General features: G+C 45.8%; 1 protein-coding gene across 3 annotated transcripts; it reads right to left on the bottom strand.

Annotated features, from left to right (window-relative positions):
- Nucleotides 1–827: 827 nt before the first annotated feature.
- Nucleotides 828–20,972, bottom strand: WBP11 (WW domain binding protein 11). Of its 3 annotated transcripts, none has more exons than XM_075934578.2 (12): nucleotides 20,530–20,972; nucleotides 17,621–17,734; nucleotides 16,827–16,858; nucleotides 13,558–13,651; nucleotides 12,813–13,009; nucleotides 11,246–11,379; nucleotides 9,862–10,061; nucleotides 7,920–8,108; nucleotides 6,886–6,987; nucleotides 5,831–6,139; nucleotides 3,096–3,278; nucleotides 828–1,957 (listed from the first exon to the last, which is right to left on the bottom strand). In XM_075934578.2, exons 2-12 carry the CDS (start codon nucleotides 17,682–17,684, stop codon nucleotides 1,539–1,541), a joined length of 1,923 nt encoding a protein of 640 aa, XP_075790693.2. In that variant the 5' UTR covers nucleotides 17,685–17,734; nucleotides 20,530–20,972; the 3' UTR covers nucleotides 828–1,538. The 3 variants fall into 3 exon arrangements, with proteins under 3 accessions (XP_075790693.2, XP_075790699.2, XP_075790709.2); XM_075934584.2 differs by having other exon boundaries at nucleotides 20,709–20,972; XM_075934594.2 differs by lacking the exon at nucleotides 20,530–20,972 and adding an exon at nucleotides 20,010–20,030.
- Between the last annotated feature and the right edge of the window lie 607 nt (nucleotides 20,973–21,579).

The following is a 21,579-nucleotide window of genomic DNA, read 5'->3' as shown; positions in this document are numbered from 1 at the left end:
TAATCACAATTGGCCATCTGGCCTTAAAAATCAATGACACACTGGGGGTTAGTCCCCATTTGGTACAGAGAAGCTAAAGTACTGGTTCTATTGAACACAAGCAGATGGAGTAGAGAAGCAGGTTTGTGTCCTGCATGTGATAGGAATATATTGGTATATATGGTGAATATGCAGATGCATGCTGGCAATGTTCTGTAATTACTATCGGAAAAGATGGAAGAGTATGGTGAATGGAACTAGCAGAGTTCTCTGGCCTATAAGTGGAAGGAGAGTTGGCGTACGGAGAAAGGTTAAATTTAGAAACTGTTCATGTTAAGTAAGAAAAGCCTAAAGTTTAACATTTTAGTACAATATTAGCACTTTACAGAATTTACTAGAATTTTTCTTGTCAGTAAAAATAGTATTCATGCTCTTAAAATTTGTAAATTGTTTTTACTTCTAGCGATGTATTCTCTCATCAGTCCCAGGAACATCCAGTGTAATTAAGTATTTTAGGCTTGAAGTAAGTTAAAGCTTTTCTGGCTTAAACAAGGAAGCTTGTTAACCGTTATGAATTCCACATTTCTGGTCTCAAAATGAGATGTTCCACTAGCAGAAGTTGGTGGACAAAGAGGGATTATATACGATACAGCAAAGTACAAAAGCGGCAATAGATACAGTTTTAGTATATTTAAAAACTGCTTTGTGAAGTTGTGACTACATGATTGTACTTAATTCAAAATCTAGCCAGGCTATTCTTTCATAAAATTAATGCAATAATCTCACCACAGGAGTTATGCAGAGTCTTTCCCCAGCTGCATTAATACAGACACCAGATTACAACAGGATAGGAGTTTTAGTACATCAAACATTTATTTGTTTCAAGAGAGACACTGACATTTCCCCTGTGAGCAGGAAGCCATCACTTTGACTCTGGAGGGGACAGGGTGCAAAACTCTCATGAAGTATATGCAGCAAAAATACCTCCCTGACAGTCCCCTGCAGGAAGTGATTGATTAATCTCACTCCAACTAAAAACACAGTATTACAAAATATTTACAAAAAGACAACCAAAATGGAACATAAAAACTTAATGACTGGGTGTGTATATGAAATGTTGCCAACATATTTCCAGCACCTCAGGAGTTTATTTGGACTACCCAGAGCTGTCAGATGAAAAGATCCCAGTGGGAGGGCCAGACCCACTTGTCTTTCAGTACCAGTGTCCCACAATAGAAAAGCCAAGATAGGTTCCATCATAGTGTCACTTCTGGATTTTAGTCTCCGCCCACAAAGAGAACAGAAAGTGGCAATTCTGGCTCTGAAAGGACAATCCCCACCAGAATCTGTCTGCAATGGTCTCTAGTCTGTGCCTGTTGGTAAATTCAACTGTGGTTAGATGGAATATTCCAATCACACAACCCTCCTCCCCACACACTCAGCAGATGGAGCAAGAGGGTGGTCTCCTTCGATGACTGGGTCTGTTACAGGAAACAGAACTCCCACCACCTTACAGTAATTTGATTTGAGCTCAGAAGGTAGGAGGCCTGAGTGGGATGTCACAGGAGCCCCTCCATTTCCTTCATGAAGGCTTCATACACATCATCCTTAGTCTGCACAGAGATAGGGGCAGAGGAGCCAACCTTCGGGGTTGCTTTGGTTAACTGGAGAGCTGGTTCATCATCATGTTTTCTCTGGGAGACAGCAGAAGCCCCCTTATTCTCACGTCGCACTCGCAGAGCAGTGGGCACAAAGCGGGTAATTTCTGCTTTGGGGTTGGTAATCTGTGGCTTGGCACTGATTGTGGCTGTGGCTTTCTTTTCAATGGTCGCTCCACTGGTGTCATCCGCCTTGGGGCGCTGGATCAGATTGGGTGGGGCACTCAGCACTCCTGGGTTTGGAATGGGAGCCGGCGGAAAGAGTCCTGGTGGAGGCACGAGAGGTGGCCGCAACATGCCTGGACGAGGAGGGGGGATACCTGTGGACAGGACAGAAAGTTTGAGGGAATTTTAACAGGGAGGTTCAATGCAAGAGGCAATCTAGAACAATTCTGTGACAGTACAGTAAAACTCCAATGGTCCAGCACTCCTGATGGTCCGGCACCATCAGGAACCCGGAAGTGCTCCGGGCAGCCGGACCATTGGAGTTGCTCTGCCCCCAGCTTCCCCGATTCAGCCGCTGCTGAAACTGACCAGCAGCTGACTCCAGGAAGCCCGGGGCAGAGCAGCTCTGCCTCAGGCTTCCTGGAGTCAGCTGCTGATCAGTATGAGCAGCGGCAGACTTGGGGACACCTGGGGTAGAGCAGCTGGGGTGCTGCCGGGTTGGTCCAATAGCACCGCTCCTCGGCGCTGTGGGACCAACCCAGCAGCCCCCCAGCTGCTTTGCCCCACGCGTCCTGATTCAGCCACTGCTGAAACTGACCAGCAGCTGACTCCAGGAAGCCCGGGGCAGAGCAGCTGGGGGGCTGCCGGGTTGGTCCCACAGCGCCAAGGAGCAGCGCTGCCGGACCAACCCGGCAGCACCCCAGCTGCTCTGCCCCAGGCATCCACAAGAGCAGCTTGGGTGCTGCCGGGTTGGTCTTGCCGCGCCAAGGGTTGACGCTACTGGACCAACCCGGCAGCACTCCAGCTGCTCTGCTGCAGGCATCCCCGATTCACCCGCTCCTGAAACTGACCAGCAGCAGCTGAATCAGGGATGCCTGGGGCAGAGCCGGACTATCGGCAGGGGGGGCTATGAGGGGTCTGTGGTGGCATCCCCCGCACCCCACCCCAGACTCCTCAGAGCCCCCCCTTCCGATAGTCCGGCATATCTGATAAACTGGCACCCCCTGGGTTCTAAAGGTGCCGGATTATCGGAAGTTTACTGTACAATGAAAACAAACATTGCCAAAATGGCAATTCAGACCTCCAGATACAAGTTTGCATAGAACAGCAGGGAATTAGTCATTGACGTTAAAGGGAAAGTAACAACTTCAAGACACCAGTGTAGTAGTATAGCCTAAATGTAGGCAGTCAGGCACTGGAACGTAACAGTATACGTGGTATGGGGAAATAACTCAAGTACCAGTGGGAAGGTTTTAAATAAAATGCACAAAATAAGGAAGCAGAAAAATATACCTGGTGGTGCTGGAGGTGGCAAACGAGGTGGGGGTCCACGTGGAGGAGGGCCAGGTGGCAGTCCTGGAGGTGGGCCTGGTGGAGGACCAGGGGGCCGGCCAGGTGGAGGCCCTGGTGGTAAGAGTCGTGGTAAAGGCCCACGCAGCCCTGGTAATCCTGGAGGTCTCAGGAATGGAGGAGCCCCTGAAAATAAGCACACACAACATAGGCAACTTAACTCAGGAGTCAAAAAAACACTGCATCACATAACAACAAGCAGCATCTGAGATTATGTGGAGTCGTCTCCAAGACGAGACGAACCTTCCAAATAATTCATCATCTAGTCTTATGGCATCTTAATCCTTTAGACAAAGGCTAAGTCGGTACTATGTGTACACTGCATGCATATAGATATTGACCCTTGCTCTAATGGAGGTAGTGAAAGTACAAATGGTAGCGTAACCACAGTAGCCCGAGTAGCAAAGGCACAGTTCAGCCATGCCAAATACACATTCATCAGTTTCAGGCAGGTTTGTACTCAGCATGACTCATCCCTCACTCCGCTACCTATATACCAATGCTATACTGTTTTCCACTTGCTCAAGGAGGGCTGGCACAAATACACACACATGAACAGGAGAATCACACCCCTACCTTACAGATTATGCAGAGCCCTAGATAATGTGGTGTCCTGGCTATTCAAGCCAAGTCATCCCTCTTTTTTCCACTAGGGATGTTGAAATAAATGTATTTTTATAAATGTGTAACCGCTGATAAAGAGGCACCAATGCAGGGAAAGACAAGTGGCTACGTGGGAGCCAATGCTCATGGGGAGCCAGCTTTTCACTGTAGTATCACATTCCAGTTGTGTTAAAGTGTCCTTTCCTCTGTTGTGACAACATCACAATTTGCCCTTTATCCCCCAACATTTCTCCTATACAGGCAGTCCCCGGGTTACATACAAGATAGGGACTGTAGGTTTGTTCTTAAGTTGAATTTGTATACAAGTCAGAACTGGTACATATTGTACCCCAGGTGTCCCCGATTCAGCCGCTGCTGAAACTGACCAGTGGCGAGAAAAGCCTGGCCTGCTGGGGGGGGGGCGGGGGGGGAAGCACTAGCTGCGCCCCCCCCCCCCCCCCCCCAGCAGACCAGGGAGACGCGGGTGGCGCGGCTTTGCTCCGCGTCTCCCTGGTCTGCTGGGGGGGCACCCCCAGGAGACCAGGGAGATGCGGAGCAGCTTTTCTCGCCGCGGAGGACGCGGGCGGCGGGACCGCCACGGCACGTCTCGGCGGTCTGCCGGGGGGGTGCGGGTGTGCAGCTAGTGCGAGGTGAGTCACCCCGTTCGTAAGTAGGGATCCGACATAAGTTGGATCCATGTAACCCGGGGACTGCCTGTATAGTGTTTAATGAGATATGCAAGTGCTCAATATCACACCACATTCCCAAGACTGGAACTTCCTTTTCTGGAAAAATGTGTAGCTTTCTCCCAGTAGCTGTCTGAGAGACTCTCTCCCCTACCACGTACTGCAGTGACATTTGAGAAAACAGTTAATGAGTCAACAGTGCCTACATTTAAAATCCTGACGTCCATATCTTCAGTTAAAAACCTTTCACTTTGGAATCTGCTTCCCCCACAATCCTGGCTGATGGCGGTTTCTATTTTTGTTTTGGGGAGGGTGTGGAAGCAGAACTGAGGAACATGTCTCATGTTTACTTATTAAAACCATGTTTGTTATTCATAGTGTGTATGCACATGAATAGCACTGGGCTCATTTTATATATTGTTCTAGATGTCCTAATGCTACCAAAGCCAATATTATATTTAATTAAATTAAATGGTTCAGACAATGAGTTCGAGACTTTCACCTCTAGGCCAACTACTGCAATCCAGTGCAGAGAGGTGGTCACCAAACCATTTTCCCCTGATCTATGTGAAATAAGTTGCTGTCTCCCTATGGTTCCTGGTGAGATAAGTACTAACACTGCAAAACCACTATCAGAAAAGGCACAAATTGTCCATCTGACTCACTAGGAAGGCCTTCTTCTGAATAAGAATGGGATCAAATTTCCCTTTCCTAAGCAGGGTGGCTAAAAATCAAATAATAAAAAACAACAACAAAAATTGAAAGCTCTGCTTTTGAAAGTGAGATTGGAAAAAGATATGCAAATTTCTGCAGAATTTGCTTATCCTCTTTTGACACTCTAGCATAGTCTAGATGAGCCCAGAGACAGCAATGTAGGGGGGGCGAGGGGAAGGGCAGCAGCTCCTGCCATCCTCTTTGCTGCCTGATACAAAGGCAGCAGGAGGGGGGTGGGGGGTGAAATGTGTGTGGTTGACCGGATTAACCAATAAGCCCACGCTTATCTACACATTAACATTCCTATTAATGAGTATGAACCACTAAATTAATAAAAATGAAATTATCTAAAAAGTTACCCAAAGTATACCATCTAGAATGATGTAAAATGCTGAACTGTAAGTTAACATGTTTTAGTGATTAGATTTGCACTATTGCTAGAAGCAACATGTGAAGAATCAGTGGGAAACTTGATTTAAACCTGATTTGATTTTTTTGGTGATTTCAATTAATCCACCCTGTTCCTAAGTATGTTTCCCTCCCTGGTAAGGGTTAAAAACACATTAACTATGTAGCTAGCCTGGGAATAAATACTGATGGTCTGCAGGTTTGAGACTGGCACCTGATGACTTTCAGTAGAAGAAAGTTAATGTAAACAATAAGCTAAGTGTTCACCTGGTGGAGGACCAGGAGGAAGACCAGTAGGTGGTCCCGGAGGCCTCAGGGGAGGGGCAGGAGGTGGTCCCAGAGGGGGAGGCCCAGGCATGGGCGGTGCCTGTATCTGAGTTGGAGGAACAGGCTGTGGTGGTGGTTGCTGCTGCTGCTGCTGAGATGGTGTAGTAGTTGATGACCCAGTATCTGTAAGAGACTCCTCCTTGTGTTGCTGCTGTGGTGTCTCTTCAGATTCAGAATCATCTTCATCCTCCTCTTCCTCTTCTTCTGAATATTCCTCCACTTCTCGGCCCTCCTCAGGGATTTCCTGACCTGAAGACAGAGAAGAATAATTTATGGTAATTTATAATCACCATAGAAAATCCTGAGATGGAGGATCATCTCTTCCCTCACAAAATGGTGATAGGGAGGAGGGGGAAAAAAACCTAGCCTCATGTAGCTACTATAAGTATTTAAATAATAAAAAAATAAATAAAAAAAAAGAGTACAGCTCTCATTTATAGCACTATCATGGATCACAGAACGGTGTACCATAACCTCTAAAATTATGGAGTGGTTAACAATTCCTTTGGGGTTGAAATTCCTCTCACAATTTGATGCTGCTACACGTTGGGGGATTTTAAGAGGAAAACTGATTCAACCATTTGAAGCATTCAAGAATTTTAAAGAAAACCACTTTAAGAAGGTGATTTTGTATGACATAGAAGTGAAACAGCAGACACCTCTGAGCTGACAAATGCAATAAGGAAGGAAAAACAAGCTCATGTTTGGAGAAAGACATCCTAGTATTGATGAAGTTATGAGATTACCTTTATACATCTACAGAGACATCTTAGTTCTGAAAGGGTTTAGACTATTGAGAACCAAGTTGCTTCAAGAGAGAAATTACTTAAAACCTGAGTTGCTGTTCAATTTCTCCCCATCTCTTCTCTTAAAAGCAGAAATGTTAACATTTCATTAATCCAAGTTACCTTCATTAAGGTTTAGAAATTAAGCAAGCAATTTTTTTAAATAAAGCTAAATATTCTGTATTCTAATTAAAGAATCTATGTTCTCACCTGCCATTCGCAGCATCATGGCCTGAAGTGGAGTCAGTTCCTTCATGTTCTTCTTCTTCTTCCGTGACTTCCCAGGCATGTCAGCAAACCGCACACTAAGTCCTGCATTGGTGGATGGGAGTGATCACATATATACATGAAAAGTTATCAAGTGATATGGATAGCAAATCAAATACCTTGAGACTCTTTTCAAAATAGAATGTTAACACTGGTGTTATTTGTCCCATTACAATTTGTTAACCTAAAATTCCAATCAGTTCCTGACTTCTACTCAAATAGTTGAACAGATGGTTGATGCTCGTTCAATGAGTGAAATAATCATGGTCTATGATTAGCAGGAAATTCAATTACATATCTTGTATAGTTCTTTTGAAAAGTCTCAAGTTATTAAAGTGTGGTTCTAATCTGATATAGAATTAAAAATTGCATTGTGGAGTTCCATGTTTCTCACTAAATGCTCCAGATTCAATGCGTATATATGTTAACGAGAGCGCTAAATTTGAATACAATTGTTCTAACCTCAGCCTGGGAGCTCAAATTCCAGGTAGAAGCTTTGATTCATTTATCAGCAGAATGAAAAATTCTGTAATAGAAACTTCAGTAATAATTTAAGGGCTTCAGGGGATAGCCGAATTAGTCTGTTACAGAAAAAACAACAAATGGTCTGGTAGCACTTTATAGACTAACAAAACATGTAGATGGTATTATGAGCTTTCGTGGGCACAGCCCACTTCTTCAGATGATCGGAGTTATGAGTAGGGGATATGAAAACTGGAAATAAATAAGAGAGGGGAAGAGAAAGGAAAGAGGAAGGGGGGCAGGAGGGAGGGTCGCAGAGAACAGGGCATCATTAAGTATCTGGAGAATGGGTAGTTAAACCTAAGCAGATATAGATCAAATTCAATAGATAGATTTAGTTAGTTAACCCAGAACAGAATTCAGTTTGTTCTCCTTTCAGCTTCATGTCTAGAGAATGAACAGAAAGAACTGTCACTTTTCAGGTTATACTGAAATGGAGCTCCCACCACACACACCTGATTTCTTGTCTTCACCACCCTCCCTTTCATTGTCATGATGCAGGAAGTCATCAGCTTCGCTGTCTGCATCTGATCTGTCACTATCACTGTCATCACTACTGTCATCATGCCTGTCTTGATCCATATCCTCAGGATACCCTTCATCTTCACTGGTACTGGAGGCATCATCATCATGCCCTCGCAGACCTGAGAAGAAGAAAGCAGAGCATCAGGAACCAAAGCATGGAAGAATGAGAATATACATCTTAGGTTTATATCTATATAGTTAGAGAACCCCCATGCCCAACAAACTCCATTCTAGCGAGGAACAGACATTCACTGTCTAGCATTTATCCTTTTCAGATCCCCCATCACATGGAGGGTTAATCAGCTCTATCGCTGACAGCGATATGAAATTACTGTCTTCTAAGAATGGGGAGAGAGAAACAAAAGAAAGGTAAACTCTAGGAGAGAGGTGAAGGTTCTTTAGTTATTAATTCAATCAGCTATCACCCATTGCTTGTCTTTTGGCTACTAAACAATGTCTGCACTCTAAAATTCAATGAGTTTGTCTCTACCTTTTCATTTCTACCTATCTCTGGTCACCTGACTTTGTGCCTTTTTTAATCCTGCAAATCTTAATGTTATGTCTACACAGAACTTCAACAACATGCATAAGCTGATAAACTTAGCGTCACCATACAATATATGTAGATTCTGCAGGAATTAAATGAAATTTGAGGGTCTAATTAGTTTCACTTCTGGGCTACTAATTCTACAGGTGCTAATGGGAAATACTTTGGATAGAAATGGAAGCATGCCCAACTTTTCTGCTTGATGCCAATTAAGGAAGATTTTAAAATGCAAGTCCCACAATCTTGCGTCCATCAACTCTGGCATTAAACTATGCAGCATACTAGCACCGAAGGAATACAGGACAATAATCTTTTAAATGAAGACAAGTCTTGGGGGCAGCTGTATTAGTCTGTATCTGCAAAAACAAAAAGGAGTCCTTAAAGATTAACAGATTTATTTGGTCATAAGTTTTTGTGGGTAAAAATCACTTCGCTAGATATATACATGAAAACCCATGAACATTTATGCCCAGATAAATCTGTTAGAGTACATATACACTGCACCGCTATTTTGGGATATTTCCAGTATCCTGAAATAGCTATTCCGTGTCTTTTGAACAAGCCCGTTATTTTTAGCTATAACGGGCTCTCTATCCCAACATCCCTATAAACCTCATTCCACAAGGATTAAGGGATATTTCAGAATAGCACTTTATTTCAAAATTTGGCGCTAAATTACAAAATAAACTATTTGAAATTAACTTGAAATAAACTACGCAAATTTGCGTAATGCAAATTGCATATCTTATTTCGACCTAAGGGTGCAGTGTTGATGCACCCTTAATCTTTAAGATGCCACAGGACTCCTCGGTTAACAGGGCACACATCCGAGACACAAGACTTTTGCTCACAGAAGTCTGAAATGAAAAGTTATTCCTCTCCCAGAAGGATCATTTTTTCAGATCACTGTCTCATCAAATGATGGATTTTTCTACCATTTCCCTTTTGAAATGATTCTCTGATCTATGAGATTTAACTATTAGCAGCAAAGGCTTATTGATACCCAGTCTCATTTTCCTCCTTTATTGGATTTCATTCCATTTCTCTTAGGTGTAACAATCTAGATAGTCTCAACACCTAAGAACCTTTCAAACATATGCAAATTTATCTGATTTCAGTTAACTACATAGCTTAGCCAAATGGTATTTCATTCTTTCATACAGTAAGAAAAATCTCTGTGAGCCTATAGAAGCCAGTCTCAGATAATACAACACTGCACTTTCCCTCCAAAGAGCAATACCAATGGAAGAACAGGGAGAAGTTAAGGTACATCTCCAGTACAAGGATTACATGAGAACTGGGGGAAAGGAGGAGCAGCTTTTTACCTATGTCTGGACTGTAAGAAATCTCTTCCTCTCGCCTCCAAGGGGTCATCTCTAAAGTGAAGCCCACTTTACGGCCATACATCTGTAAGACTTGAGGCGGGGGAGGTCCTGGAGGTGGCCCAGGGGGCTTCCGACCTGGGGGTAAACGTGGCACGCCAAGCCCAAGAGGTGGAAGTACAGAAATGGGCCGGACTGGAGGGCTGGAAATGAAAAAAAGAAAAAAAAAAAAAGATACTGAAGATGATCATGAGAAACTGGGACAGGTTTTCATGTTTATCTTCACAGCAACCATTAGACAATGATCTATCTGTCCATGTCTTAAGCATAATAAAAATACATTAAATGTTTAAAAAAAAATACCTAGTACAATATGGTCCTTGCCAAAATTGTTTATGAATTGGCTCAAAAAGAGGTAAAAAATTATATGAGAGAGGACTTGAGACACTGATGATGAATATTAGAGATAAGAAAGCTTTAGGGAAGAGGTAAACGTAAAGACAGACAAAAGGAAGAGATAAGGATAAGTGGGAACTGATGCAAATATTGGGGACAAAAAATGGGAAAAAACCCATGAAACCAACAAAAATAAAAGGATGCTGAGCAATCAGTAAGATAAAGCAAGAAATAAGAGGCAGAGGCCAGATTAAGAGGTGAAATAAAACCTTAAATTTAATGCAGCAGCAGATAAGCAGCCTATAAAAGAATATAAGGCAAAAAGCGTAAAATAGTGAGAACACTGGGGGCACGTCTAGACTACATCCCCCTTTCGAAAAACCCTTTTTTGCAAGAACGCGTGGCTGCCATTATGCAAACGAAGTGCGGGAAATTCAAATCCTAGCTTCATTTGCAATTTCAATCTGCCTAATTTACATCCCTCTTTTGAAAGTGAAACCGCCATCTAGACACGGTTCTGCTAAAAAAAAAAAAAAACAAAAAAAACCCCACACATTTTTCAAAATATCTGATAGTACAGGATCTTTCAAAAAAAGGGGTTCCCCCCCCGAAAGAACACGCGGCTGCCATTATGCAAATGAAGCGTGAGAAATTCAAATCCCAGCTTCATTTGCAATTTCAATCTGTCTAATTTACATCCCTCTTTCAAAAGGGAGGATGTAGTATAGACATTCCCGGAGGAAGAGAACTCTAGCAATGGGGCTTAAGGCAAACAAACTGGTGTGCAAAAGGAGCTAAGCAGGAATATTAGGGACATTTATCTTTCATATCGACTCTGATGACCAAAGCACAAAGGTTTTAACAGCAAAGACAGATGGGGAGGTCACTTCCAACTCCCATCTCCCAAATATCACTTCTAGAAACAGCCCCTTCCACCATTCTGCAACGAGTGTTCAGCATTTAACAACCCTCCAGGACACTCCACTCTTACCCATAGGCTGATGTCTTCTTGAGGATAGAAGGTGGTTGAGCCCCAGGTAGGGGGATGTCCTGTATCAGGATGTTGGAGGGGGCATGAGGCATGTCTGGCAAGGGTATACTCTCCACCTCAACATGCTGCGCATTCTGGAAGAAATGCAATCAAAAGGCAGGTTAATCTCTCAGTAGGTAGAGGGAAAAGCATCGTATATACACTCCTCACTTTATAGATTATAGAGGTAAGGTGTCAGTTCCTTCCCCCTCATAAAAATGGTTATTCATTAAAGATGTCTGTACAGCTGGTATGGTACACTTTGTGTTAGACATTTGGAGAAACAGATTGTAAGTATACAATAATTAAGGCTTCTTTTGTCAAAGGTGACACAGAGCTCAACTAATATACAACATTTCCCCATTCAAATAATCAAATCTGATCAAGCCTACGTTCCTGGTAAGATACTTAGTCCTAGTCTACACTACAGCTTAAGTTGACCTAACTATGCTGTGTCAGTTTAGACATTGCCTTCCTTACATGGTTGTTGGCTGTCATTGACAAGGAAGTTCCCCCTGCTCTCAGCCCAGCTGCTTGCTCGCTCGCTGCATGGGCTTCCTGCTTAGGCCTGGGCAGCTCCTAGGGTCCTGGCTTTCAGCTTCCAGCTGAGCTGCTACCTAGGCTCCCAGCTGGGCTGCTCCTGAGGTCTTAACTACCCACTCAGAGGCCAAAAGGCTACCCTGCTACCAGCAGGGAGCTGAAATCCAGAGCTTGCCAGGCTTCTAACAGGAAGTGGAGAACCAGGGAAGACAAAAATGGAACATGTGGGGAGCCTGTGGGGCAGCCAGACTCCCAGTAGGGAGCTGCAAGACGAACACAGAGCCTGGGATTTCAGCTCCCCATACTGCTCCTTTTATTGGTGAAGACAATCCTGTTGCAGAAATATCCCACTGACTGAAGGAGGTTAATGTGGTCATGACCCACTGTGTGGCTCTACATCAACCTAATATAGGTCAACTTTAAGTTTTAATATTAACATTCCCTTAGCTTCCAAACCAAGAACACCATGCCCTTGCAGAACATCTAAGAAGCACATTACAGTTGACTGGGACAGAGCTTAGGGACTCAGATACTGCGGCAAAACCACAGAAACACTTATAAATAAATGCTGAGAGCCAGCCTCATTACATGCACACAGACTGAAGCAGGTTATAAAACAAAATCAGCTTTATTCATGTTACAAAAGACATCTCACAAACCGGGATATGCAAAAATAATGAGGGCTTCCATTCCATTTTAAAATCATCCTTCCTTGTAACCCTCCGAGAAATAAAGTCTAGTACATTAAAGGACAACAAAGACATGCTAATGGAACATGCTGCCCCTGTTAAAGTACTACAACTGAAGAGGTAGCCAACATGATTCATTTGCCACTTGGTAAAAATATTCAATATGGCAGGGACTCAGAACCACATACAGAATACACCAGTCTCTTCTCGAGTTCTTTTCCTTTGCAATGGCTCTGCTTACATAAAGTACGATTACCACCATAGCAATGAACACGTTTACATGAGAGGAACAACGTTACCTTGACAGCATCGAAGTATTGGCTGAGCTGCGATCTCTTCTGCTCATACTCCACTTCAAGCTTGCGCAGTTCTTTATAGATGTCAGGGTTCTCCTTCTCATAGAGCCGCAAGATACGCTCGAAAGTCTCACGCAGCTTTTTACGCTTGTCCTTTAGCACCTTCTCATTCAGTTGTGGCTGCTGTACTGGGTTAAATTCTGATTTGGAAGAACAGAACCAGGGCAACAAATAAAACTCCAAAAAAGAAATTATCAGGAAGACTTACAAAAGAAACCATGACCACCCCGCTGCATATACTGCACAGGCTCAATACAGCAATCTCTGGAAACAATGACAGTGACTATCAGAACCAGCTTTCTATAAGGTCTCTGGAGCCTTAAGGAGATTGTCTCCTTTACCCAACCCCTTTTACCCAGCCATTAGAGAGACAATAGGCATTGCTCCTATCCTTTTGCCTTCCATAGGAACATCCAGTCATCCACAATTCTCCAAAATCCAATTGCCTTGAAAAAGGTCCCCACATCTTACCTTTCTAAGAGCCCTTTACCCAGCTTCTTTCTCCAATTCTTCCAACAAGTAAAACCCAGTATTTGGCAAAGTTTCTGCAGTTTCAATCCACACAGTCCCTCCATTAACCCATAAATCTATTTTGTCCCATCTCTCAATTCTCACCTCCCATTTTATCTGATCCTTCCATCTCTCTTCTTACCCTAAACTCATGTCCCTCCAGATGGCATCTACTCACCCATCTCATCTAATTTTTCCATGTCCCGAATGATCTGTTTGGGATCTTTCATCTTAAGTACAGCTGCTCGTACCATCATCCGCTGCTTCTTGTTCTGAGAAGGTCAAAGAATAAAGAATCAGGAAGAGTGTTGTTCTAGGATAAATGGGGGAGTAGATATCTATAATATCACATTTCTCTTTATAATTCAGGTTTCCAGGACTTCTAAACATGCTAAAAGAACTTCCTTAGGAAAGAGAAATAAATTCATCCATTCATTTCAAAGTACTTTACAAATGTTCTTCACTCCACACCATCTAGTAAGATCCATTTCAAAAGACATGGCTCTTAACCTTTCCAGACTACTGTACCCTTTCAGGAATCGTATTTGTCTTGCATACCTCCAAGCTTCACCTCACTCAAAAACTACTTGCCCAGAAAAATCAGATACAAAAATGTAAGTGTGACAGCATGCTATTACTGAAAAATTGCTTACTTTCTCATTTTTACCATATTAAAAATAAACTGGAATATAAATATTGTACTTACACTTCAGTGTATAATATACAAAGCAGTATAAACAAGTAATTGTCTTATGAAATTTTAGTTTGTACTGATTTTGTAGTGCATTTATGTAGTCTATTGTAAAACTAATCAATCAGCTAAATGAGTTGTGTCACCTGAAAGACCTCTGTGTATCTCCAGTTGAAAACAGGGATGTAAAAAGTTGTTTAAAAATGTAATCACATAACTGCTAAAAATCCTATACAGGCAGTCCCCAGGTTACATACAAGATAGGGACTGTAGATTTGTTCTTAAGTTGAATTTGTATGCAAGTCGGAACTGGTGCTTATTGTAGGGGAAACTCTAGCCAAACATTTCTCCAGAGCTCAGTTTTATTCTCCCACACCTCACTTCCCTCAGTCCTTTATTCTCAAGCTGAGGTGTCTACTGAGAAAAGCCGCTCTGCGTCTCCCTGGTCTGCTGGGGGGAAGCAGCTAGTGTGGGGTTGCCTCACCCCGTTTGTAAGTAGGGATCCGATGTAAGTCGGATCCATGTAACCCGGGGACTGCCTGTATATAAGCTTTACACACTGCAGAGGCTGCAGCAAAGCTGGCTCCCTGGGACCCAGCGAGTAACTGTAATGGAAGCCAATATGCTGATGCTTATCAGTTAACCATTTAGATCAAGGCTATTCAACATGTGGCCTGCGGCCCATTTGTTTGCAGCCCACAGAACGCAAGGCTCAACATGTGGCCTGTAGGTGGGATCCTTTGAACATGGCCTCCACTGGGAACATGCTCCACAATGGCAAGTCAATATAATGGGCTTCTGTTGAGATGAGTTTTAGTAGTTACATTCCTGGACTGTCATTGCTCACTAAAAGTGCTGTCATATGGGTGGAAACTGGGTCAATATTGCATTTTATTAATATCAGCAGAACTGACTTAAATGAGGCCTGTGTGTTGTGTAGTCTTGCCTTAATCTTTGTATTCATGCGCGCGCACACACACACACACACACACACACACACACACACACACACACACACACACACACACACACACACACACACACACACACACACACACACACACACACACACACACACACACACACACACACACACACCGCTCAATAAATGCACTCGCCCGCTCGCCCTTGGCAAGTAGATTTTTCCAGCTGGCGAGTGCAGGGGTGGACTGGCCCGGTGGGCCGTTGTGACGGGCTGGCTAAAGCCCGCACTATGGGCGGCCTGGCCCCATCCAATCCGCCGGCCGGCAGAGGAGCACAGCACCGCTGGGAAGGGAAAAGTGGGGAGATTCTTCCCACCGGGCTGCCTGCGTGTAGCTCCGGCGCGAGGAGGCAGGGTGGGATGCCAGGCAGGGTGGGATGCCAGGGATGGTGTGACCTGGCCCCGCTGATTTTAAAGGGCCACGGCAGCTCGGCTCTAGCCACGTGTCCCTGGGAGCTGGCTGCGGCGCGCAGCACACCCAGGGCCTCCCCCACCAGCTCCAGTCCTGCCACAGCCCCACTTTGTCTCCGTGCCACCCATTCCCCATGCCTCCCCTTCACCCCAGACCCGCTGCTCTCCCTCTTCCCTGCGACCCTTTGGCTCTGCGCCGCCCTTACACCCCGCACCCTGCTCCCCCCCGATCCCTGCCCCCGCCCAGCTCTGTGCTGCCCATTCCCTGCACTGCCCTAGATCCTGATCCCTCCGTCCCTCCTGTTCCCCGCATCCCATTCTCCGTGCCTCCACCGCACCCCCGCACTCCCCGATCCCTGCCCCCCCCAGCTCTGTGCTGCCCATTCCCTGCACTGCCTCTAGACCCCGATCCCTCTGTCCCTCCCGTTCCCCGCGTCCCATTCCCCGTGCCTCCACCCCACCTTGCTACCCCCATTCCCTGCATCCCTCTGACTCTGTGCCTTCCATTCCCTGCGCCACCCCCGTACTCCCTCACTGTTCTCTGCACCCCTCTGGCTCTGTGCTGTCCCTGCACACTGCTCCCCCTGTGAGTTGGGAGTGAAGGGTGCTGGCCCATAGCGAGGGGATGGACAGGGCAGGGAAAAGGCTGCTGTGACCCAGCAGCGAGTGAAAGGAGGAGTTCACTTGAAGCACCTTTGCCTTTATGGAAAAAAAACGAATGAAAATGCTATTTGTTATTTATAAGGCTAAAATGCCGACACACACACACACACACACACAATATGCAACTATACTTAAGTTGCAGCGCTCTGCATGTGCTGTATCATTGTGGCCCCTGGAGCTTCCAAAGTTCAGTAGCTCTGATTTAGATGGTTACACTCTTACATCCCTAGTTGAAAACCACCAAGTTATAGTACTTCGGGGTAATCTATGTACACCGTTTCCTGGCACTGCCATTTGTTGTAACACTGCAGTCTTTTTTCTCCTTGTGTTTAAAAATGTTTCTTGATGATCCCCAGTTATTTTGGAAAAGACCCACGCAAACAAGGGAACACAAGAAGTGCTATCAAATGCACAAAGTAAATGGGAGGAAAAAAAAGTGTGGGTTTTTTCCCCTTCAATTTTAGGCATTACAAATTGAAGTTGCAGATTAACAAAATTCAGACAAATGTGATTTAACTTGACATTTCTTTAAATTATGTGGTCAGACAATATTTTCCACAGTATAGAACATGGATCCTGAGGCGCCAACCAGAAAGTCTGGATTCTACCCACGGTCTGAAGCCCGTAACAGTTAGGAATGTGATGCATATTGGAAGGCTATGTATTAATCAAGTGCTCTTAGGGATAGTAAGTATCTTACCTTCTTCAGCTCCCTCTTCCGGGCCTCCTTTCCTGCACAGGAGAGAAAAAACTAATTTAAAAAGAAGCAAATATAGTCATGACTCTTTTCCCTTATGACTCCTACTGGAGTTCTGTTTAATAGCTTGTGATTTGAAAGCCAATTCTACTCACTTTCACTTTAAGTCTCAGACATTTGATTAGAAACAATCATATTTTATACCCGTTATAGAAAAAGGAACGGGGCAGCTGGTCATATTGGCAATATCACCGCTCCAAAAGGAGATTTTTTTTTTATATATACATATATATACATATACATATACATATACATATACATATATATATATATATATATATATATACACACACACACACACACACACACACACACACACACACACATATACATACACACACACGCACACACACATACAATTAATGCAACAAAATTGGAGTAGGAAGTCTTTTTGAAACAAAACAAACAATTAACACCCTAGAAACTGAAATATTCTGTGTACACAAGACAAAACATGATTTTTTTAGAACCTGCATTGTGGACAAAACATTGCTATTCACAATCTGCAGAATTATTTGACGATGAGTTGGTCTTTTTGCTTGTTCCTACATGCTTACCTGACCATCAGAATCTTAGTAATTATACTAATGCAGAAGAAATAGCCGTGGGTAGTTATTTTCTTCTCTAAACTACACAATGCTTATGGAATCTGACCTGACTCCCAGTCAGCTCTCACTCCCATCTTTATCTCAGATGAATTAAACATGCTTACATCAAGAAATTGAGTGAATACTTACGGGCCTGATCTGTAGGATTCATGAACTTCCCACTCTTGGTGGAGGATGTTGATCTCCGCCCCATTTTGACCAATTTTTTTTGACTGCTTCAATAAAATGGGGGGAAAAAAGCACCTGAAAAAAAAGCCATGCCCACATTAGTGTTTGTTTTCTGAGAAATTTAAATGTCTATCACCTCCCTAAATCTCAGCTCTCAAAAGCATGCAAAATGCCACTGCAGACTCAGGCAAATATACAAAGCTGGACAACCACTTGCCAGGGATGGGCAACCACAAATAGTGGGTGGATCACTTGAGTGGCAGCGGGCTGCAGCAGCCTGCGGCTCTCTAGGGTTCCACCTGCACCCCCTCCCCACCATACTCTCCCTCCCCCAAAGCTGATTTATGGTATTCCAGCTCTGGGAAGGAAGAGGAGAAGTGAGGACAGAGCGCAAATCAGGTGATTTGCAACTCCTCCAAAAGTGCTGGGAGGAAGGGGAGAGGCATAGGAAGTGCATGGCTCTGGTGCCCCAGTGCAAAAGAGTCACTTGGGTGAAGGGGATAGTCAGAGAGTCCACAGGGCACAGGTGGAGCCCCAGTGGGCAGCAGGTTGCCCACCCCTGCTTTATGTCATCTAATCCAGTGGTCCCCAACGCAGTGCTTGTGGGTGCCATGGTGCCTGCCAGGGCATTTATGTGCGCACGCCTAGTGACCAGGGCTGGCCCGAGCCATTCTTGCACCCCAGGTGCCCGGCGCATGCGCGGCCCCCACCCTGGGCTCACAGCACATGCACAGCGCCACCCCCAGGCACCCGGCAGCCCCAAAAGGTTGGGGACCACTGATCTAATCTCTCTATTTCAGGAACTCCCTGAAACACTCCCAACCTCATGCCAGAATCTCCAAATGCCCTCAAATCCTTCCACCAAATGGTCCCCTTTTCTCTCCCTCACAGGGCCTCAGTGTGATCTCCCATTTCACCCCCATTACAGGGGCCCTCTAATGTATCCCATTATTTCTCTCTCACACACACACACACACACACACACACACACACGGTTCCCCCTTCTCTTCTACTGGGCTGCATGCCATGGCTCTGTGCCCCCAACTCTCCCACATTTCTTCTTCTGTACAAGAGAAAAGCAATTCAGGATGTCAATGTTAAACTCTACTGGGAGGATGAGCAGAGAAGAAACGGGGTATTGTTATGTTGCAAGGTGTTAGTATTGTTGGTGAGTTACTGGATCTATAAACAACTATAGCATACAGAGCTGTGGGCATGTCCACTAAACGGATGGCAGAAGATCTGCACGTCCTAGGGATGTTAGCTATTGGTTAACTGACTAGTCAACTAACCACATGAATTCTTAGGGGTTAGTCAACTACTCTGTACTCCCTGGGTACAGGGCTGACAGCCAGTGCAATCCAACCCCATTCCCAGGGAGCCCCCAGCCACCCTGCACTACTGCCTCCAAGAGTAGTGTTGGGTGCCAGGCAGGAGCCGGTACACAAGGGGAGCCAGTTTGAAATCCAGCTCCCCTCACAACTCCCCTGTGATATAGAGGCAGCAGCATGGGATGGTAGCAATCCCTGTCCATGGGGATCCAAGCTCCCTGCAGACAGAGGCTGCTGAGGGGAAGTGGGAAGGCTACCCTAAAGCAGCCTCTGTCCACAGCCAGCACTGGCACTGCTGCAGGCAGAGGCTGCTTCATGGAAGCTTCCCCTCCCCTGACTCCCACCGCCTATGGTGGGAGGGAGGGCGCTTTTAAGGTGGCTTTTAAGCCATCTCCCCCCAGCACCAACTCCTGCTTCCCCAGAGTCAGCAAGGGAGGAATGCAAGTAGTCGACTAGATTAACCAATCGGTTAATCAACTAGTTGGCTACTGGTTCACATCCCTAGCATGTTCCCCATTCTCCCGTCTCAATTTCCTCAAAACAAATAGTTTTTCTATCCACTGACACCAAGAACATTACCTGAAATTTTGGAATTGTTTCAATCCAGTATTCAAAAGTTATTGATTCCAATAAACAACCATTCAAAAAGAGAAATGACATCAAGTTGAATTTAAGGTTGCACAAGCCTGATCAGAAGCTCTTTGGGCCTGTTGCAGACTCTCACATATACCTCTCTGTATACGGTTCCTACACATCCAATACCGATCATCTCTCTCACAGAGATATCTTTATGTGAGGAGTCTCAAAAATGCATTGCTCAACACCTGGATTTAGAATTATTCCTTCATAAATTGTAAGTCTAATACAAAGTGTGAAGAAGTGTCACCACACTAATCTTTCCTCTCTTTGTGCTCTAATTTAATTACCTGCCGCTAGCATATTTTAATATCTAAACTTTGTATCTTGTGTGTTATGAAACATTATTTGCCAGATGATTATTAAAATAATCATATGATTACCTTTAAAATACTAAGCAGTGCACTAATGTGGTATTAAATGCCCTCAGTCTGTGAGCAGGACTGGACCTTTACACAAGAGGTGGAAATGATTATGGTCAATACTGTTTAATCCAACATTTGCAAAATCCTTTTATCTGCACTGTCTAGCTAGAGAGCATCACTGTGTTTGCAACTAAAGCGGTATAGATTTTGCATTCACTGATAAAATAAGAGATCTCTTATGGATTGCTAAGGCAGCACGAGTTTGATTTGTGTCACGGTTATTTTCTCGAAGCAAGAACGCTCCGGGACAGGGAGTTAGCGAAGTTCTACTTCTCACCTACGGGCGCGGGAAACTCACGTCTCTAAAACTCATGTCGCCTTCCCACCATCCCGCTTGGAGGGCACCAGCCCTTCGCGCCACCAACCTGTTCGCAGCCTTAACTGCGCCGCGAGCCGCCCCCCCCGTACAGACACCAGCTCTGCGGGGCAGGAGCCCGAGCCCACGAGGGGCCCGCCCCAGAGGCGGCTGCGAACAAACCTTCGCTCTGCTGACGCCTCCAACTGGCCCGCACCGCGGCGCCGACCACCAGCCCGGCCCGCGTGCGCCGGCAGGCGGGGGAGGGGGGCAGGCGAGGCCTTGGGGCCCGGCAGGCCCCTCCTGCCCGGCAGCTCCGCGGGACCCCCCTGCCGGGCCCTGGGCTGCTCCGCTCCGCGTACCGGGCCGGGGGCGCGCAGCAGCCTCCCGCCTCTCTCCCTTCTGAAGGGCTGGGGCCGAGCAGCCTCGTGCCTCGCTGCGGGGCGGCTGCTTCTAGGCTGGGCCCCCGGCTCCTCGCCTCCTAGGCCCCGCCGCCATCTTCAATGGGCCCAGGCGGGACGCGCGCCGCCGGCCATCACGTCACTTCCGCCCCGAACCGCCGGCCGGGCGCGAGCGCCTCAGCGAGACGACGGAAATCGGCAGCCAGAGCGTCGCCCGCCTCAGGCCGCTCCATCAGAGACAGGCGCCAGCGTGCGGCGGTGGGGAAGAGAGAAGCGGGCTCCGCCGCCTATTGGCCCAGTCACCACGCGGGGGAACACGTGATGCGGCAACGGTGGCGCTGATGAACTTGGAGCGGGAAGAGGAGGGGGCGTGTCCGCCGGCTGTAGGAGCGCCACGTGGCTCAGCGGGCGGGCCGCGGCTCACGTCACAGAAGCCGCCTGACAATGGGGGCACCAGCGCGCCCGTGGCAGCGTCACCAGGCAAATCAACAGCTTCTGTGGCCAAGCGCCTCCCTGCTCCTTAGAAGCGGCCCTGGGTGGGAGCAGAGCAGGACGCTTCCCCGCCTAGCTAGTGACGAGCCACTAAGTAGCCAGAGAGGCAACAAACACAGGGCAAGCCTCAGATTGCTTGTGAGGATATGCTTGCAGCGGGCAGCTGAGCGCACACTGCATTGTGGAACACAAAATACAGCAAGCATTTTTCAGCCAATAAAAACACATTGTAAATAATAAAAATAATCACCCACATTATATTCTTGTTGGATTTAGGAAGACAAATCTGGTGAAAGTCTGAGCTAATTTACAGTTCGCTTTAGCCTATTTCAAGGTAAAA

The sequence above is a fragment of the Pelodiscus sinensis genome, chromosome 1 (genome assembly GCF_052426305.1).
Source record: "Pelodiscus sinensis isolate ZL-2025 chromosome 1, ASM5242630v1, whole genome shotgun sequence".
NCBI lineage: Eukaryota > Metazoa > Chordata > Testudines > Trionychidae > Pelodiscus > Pelodiscus sinensis.
This window is presented reverse-complemented; position numbering and strand designations above follow the sequence as displayed.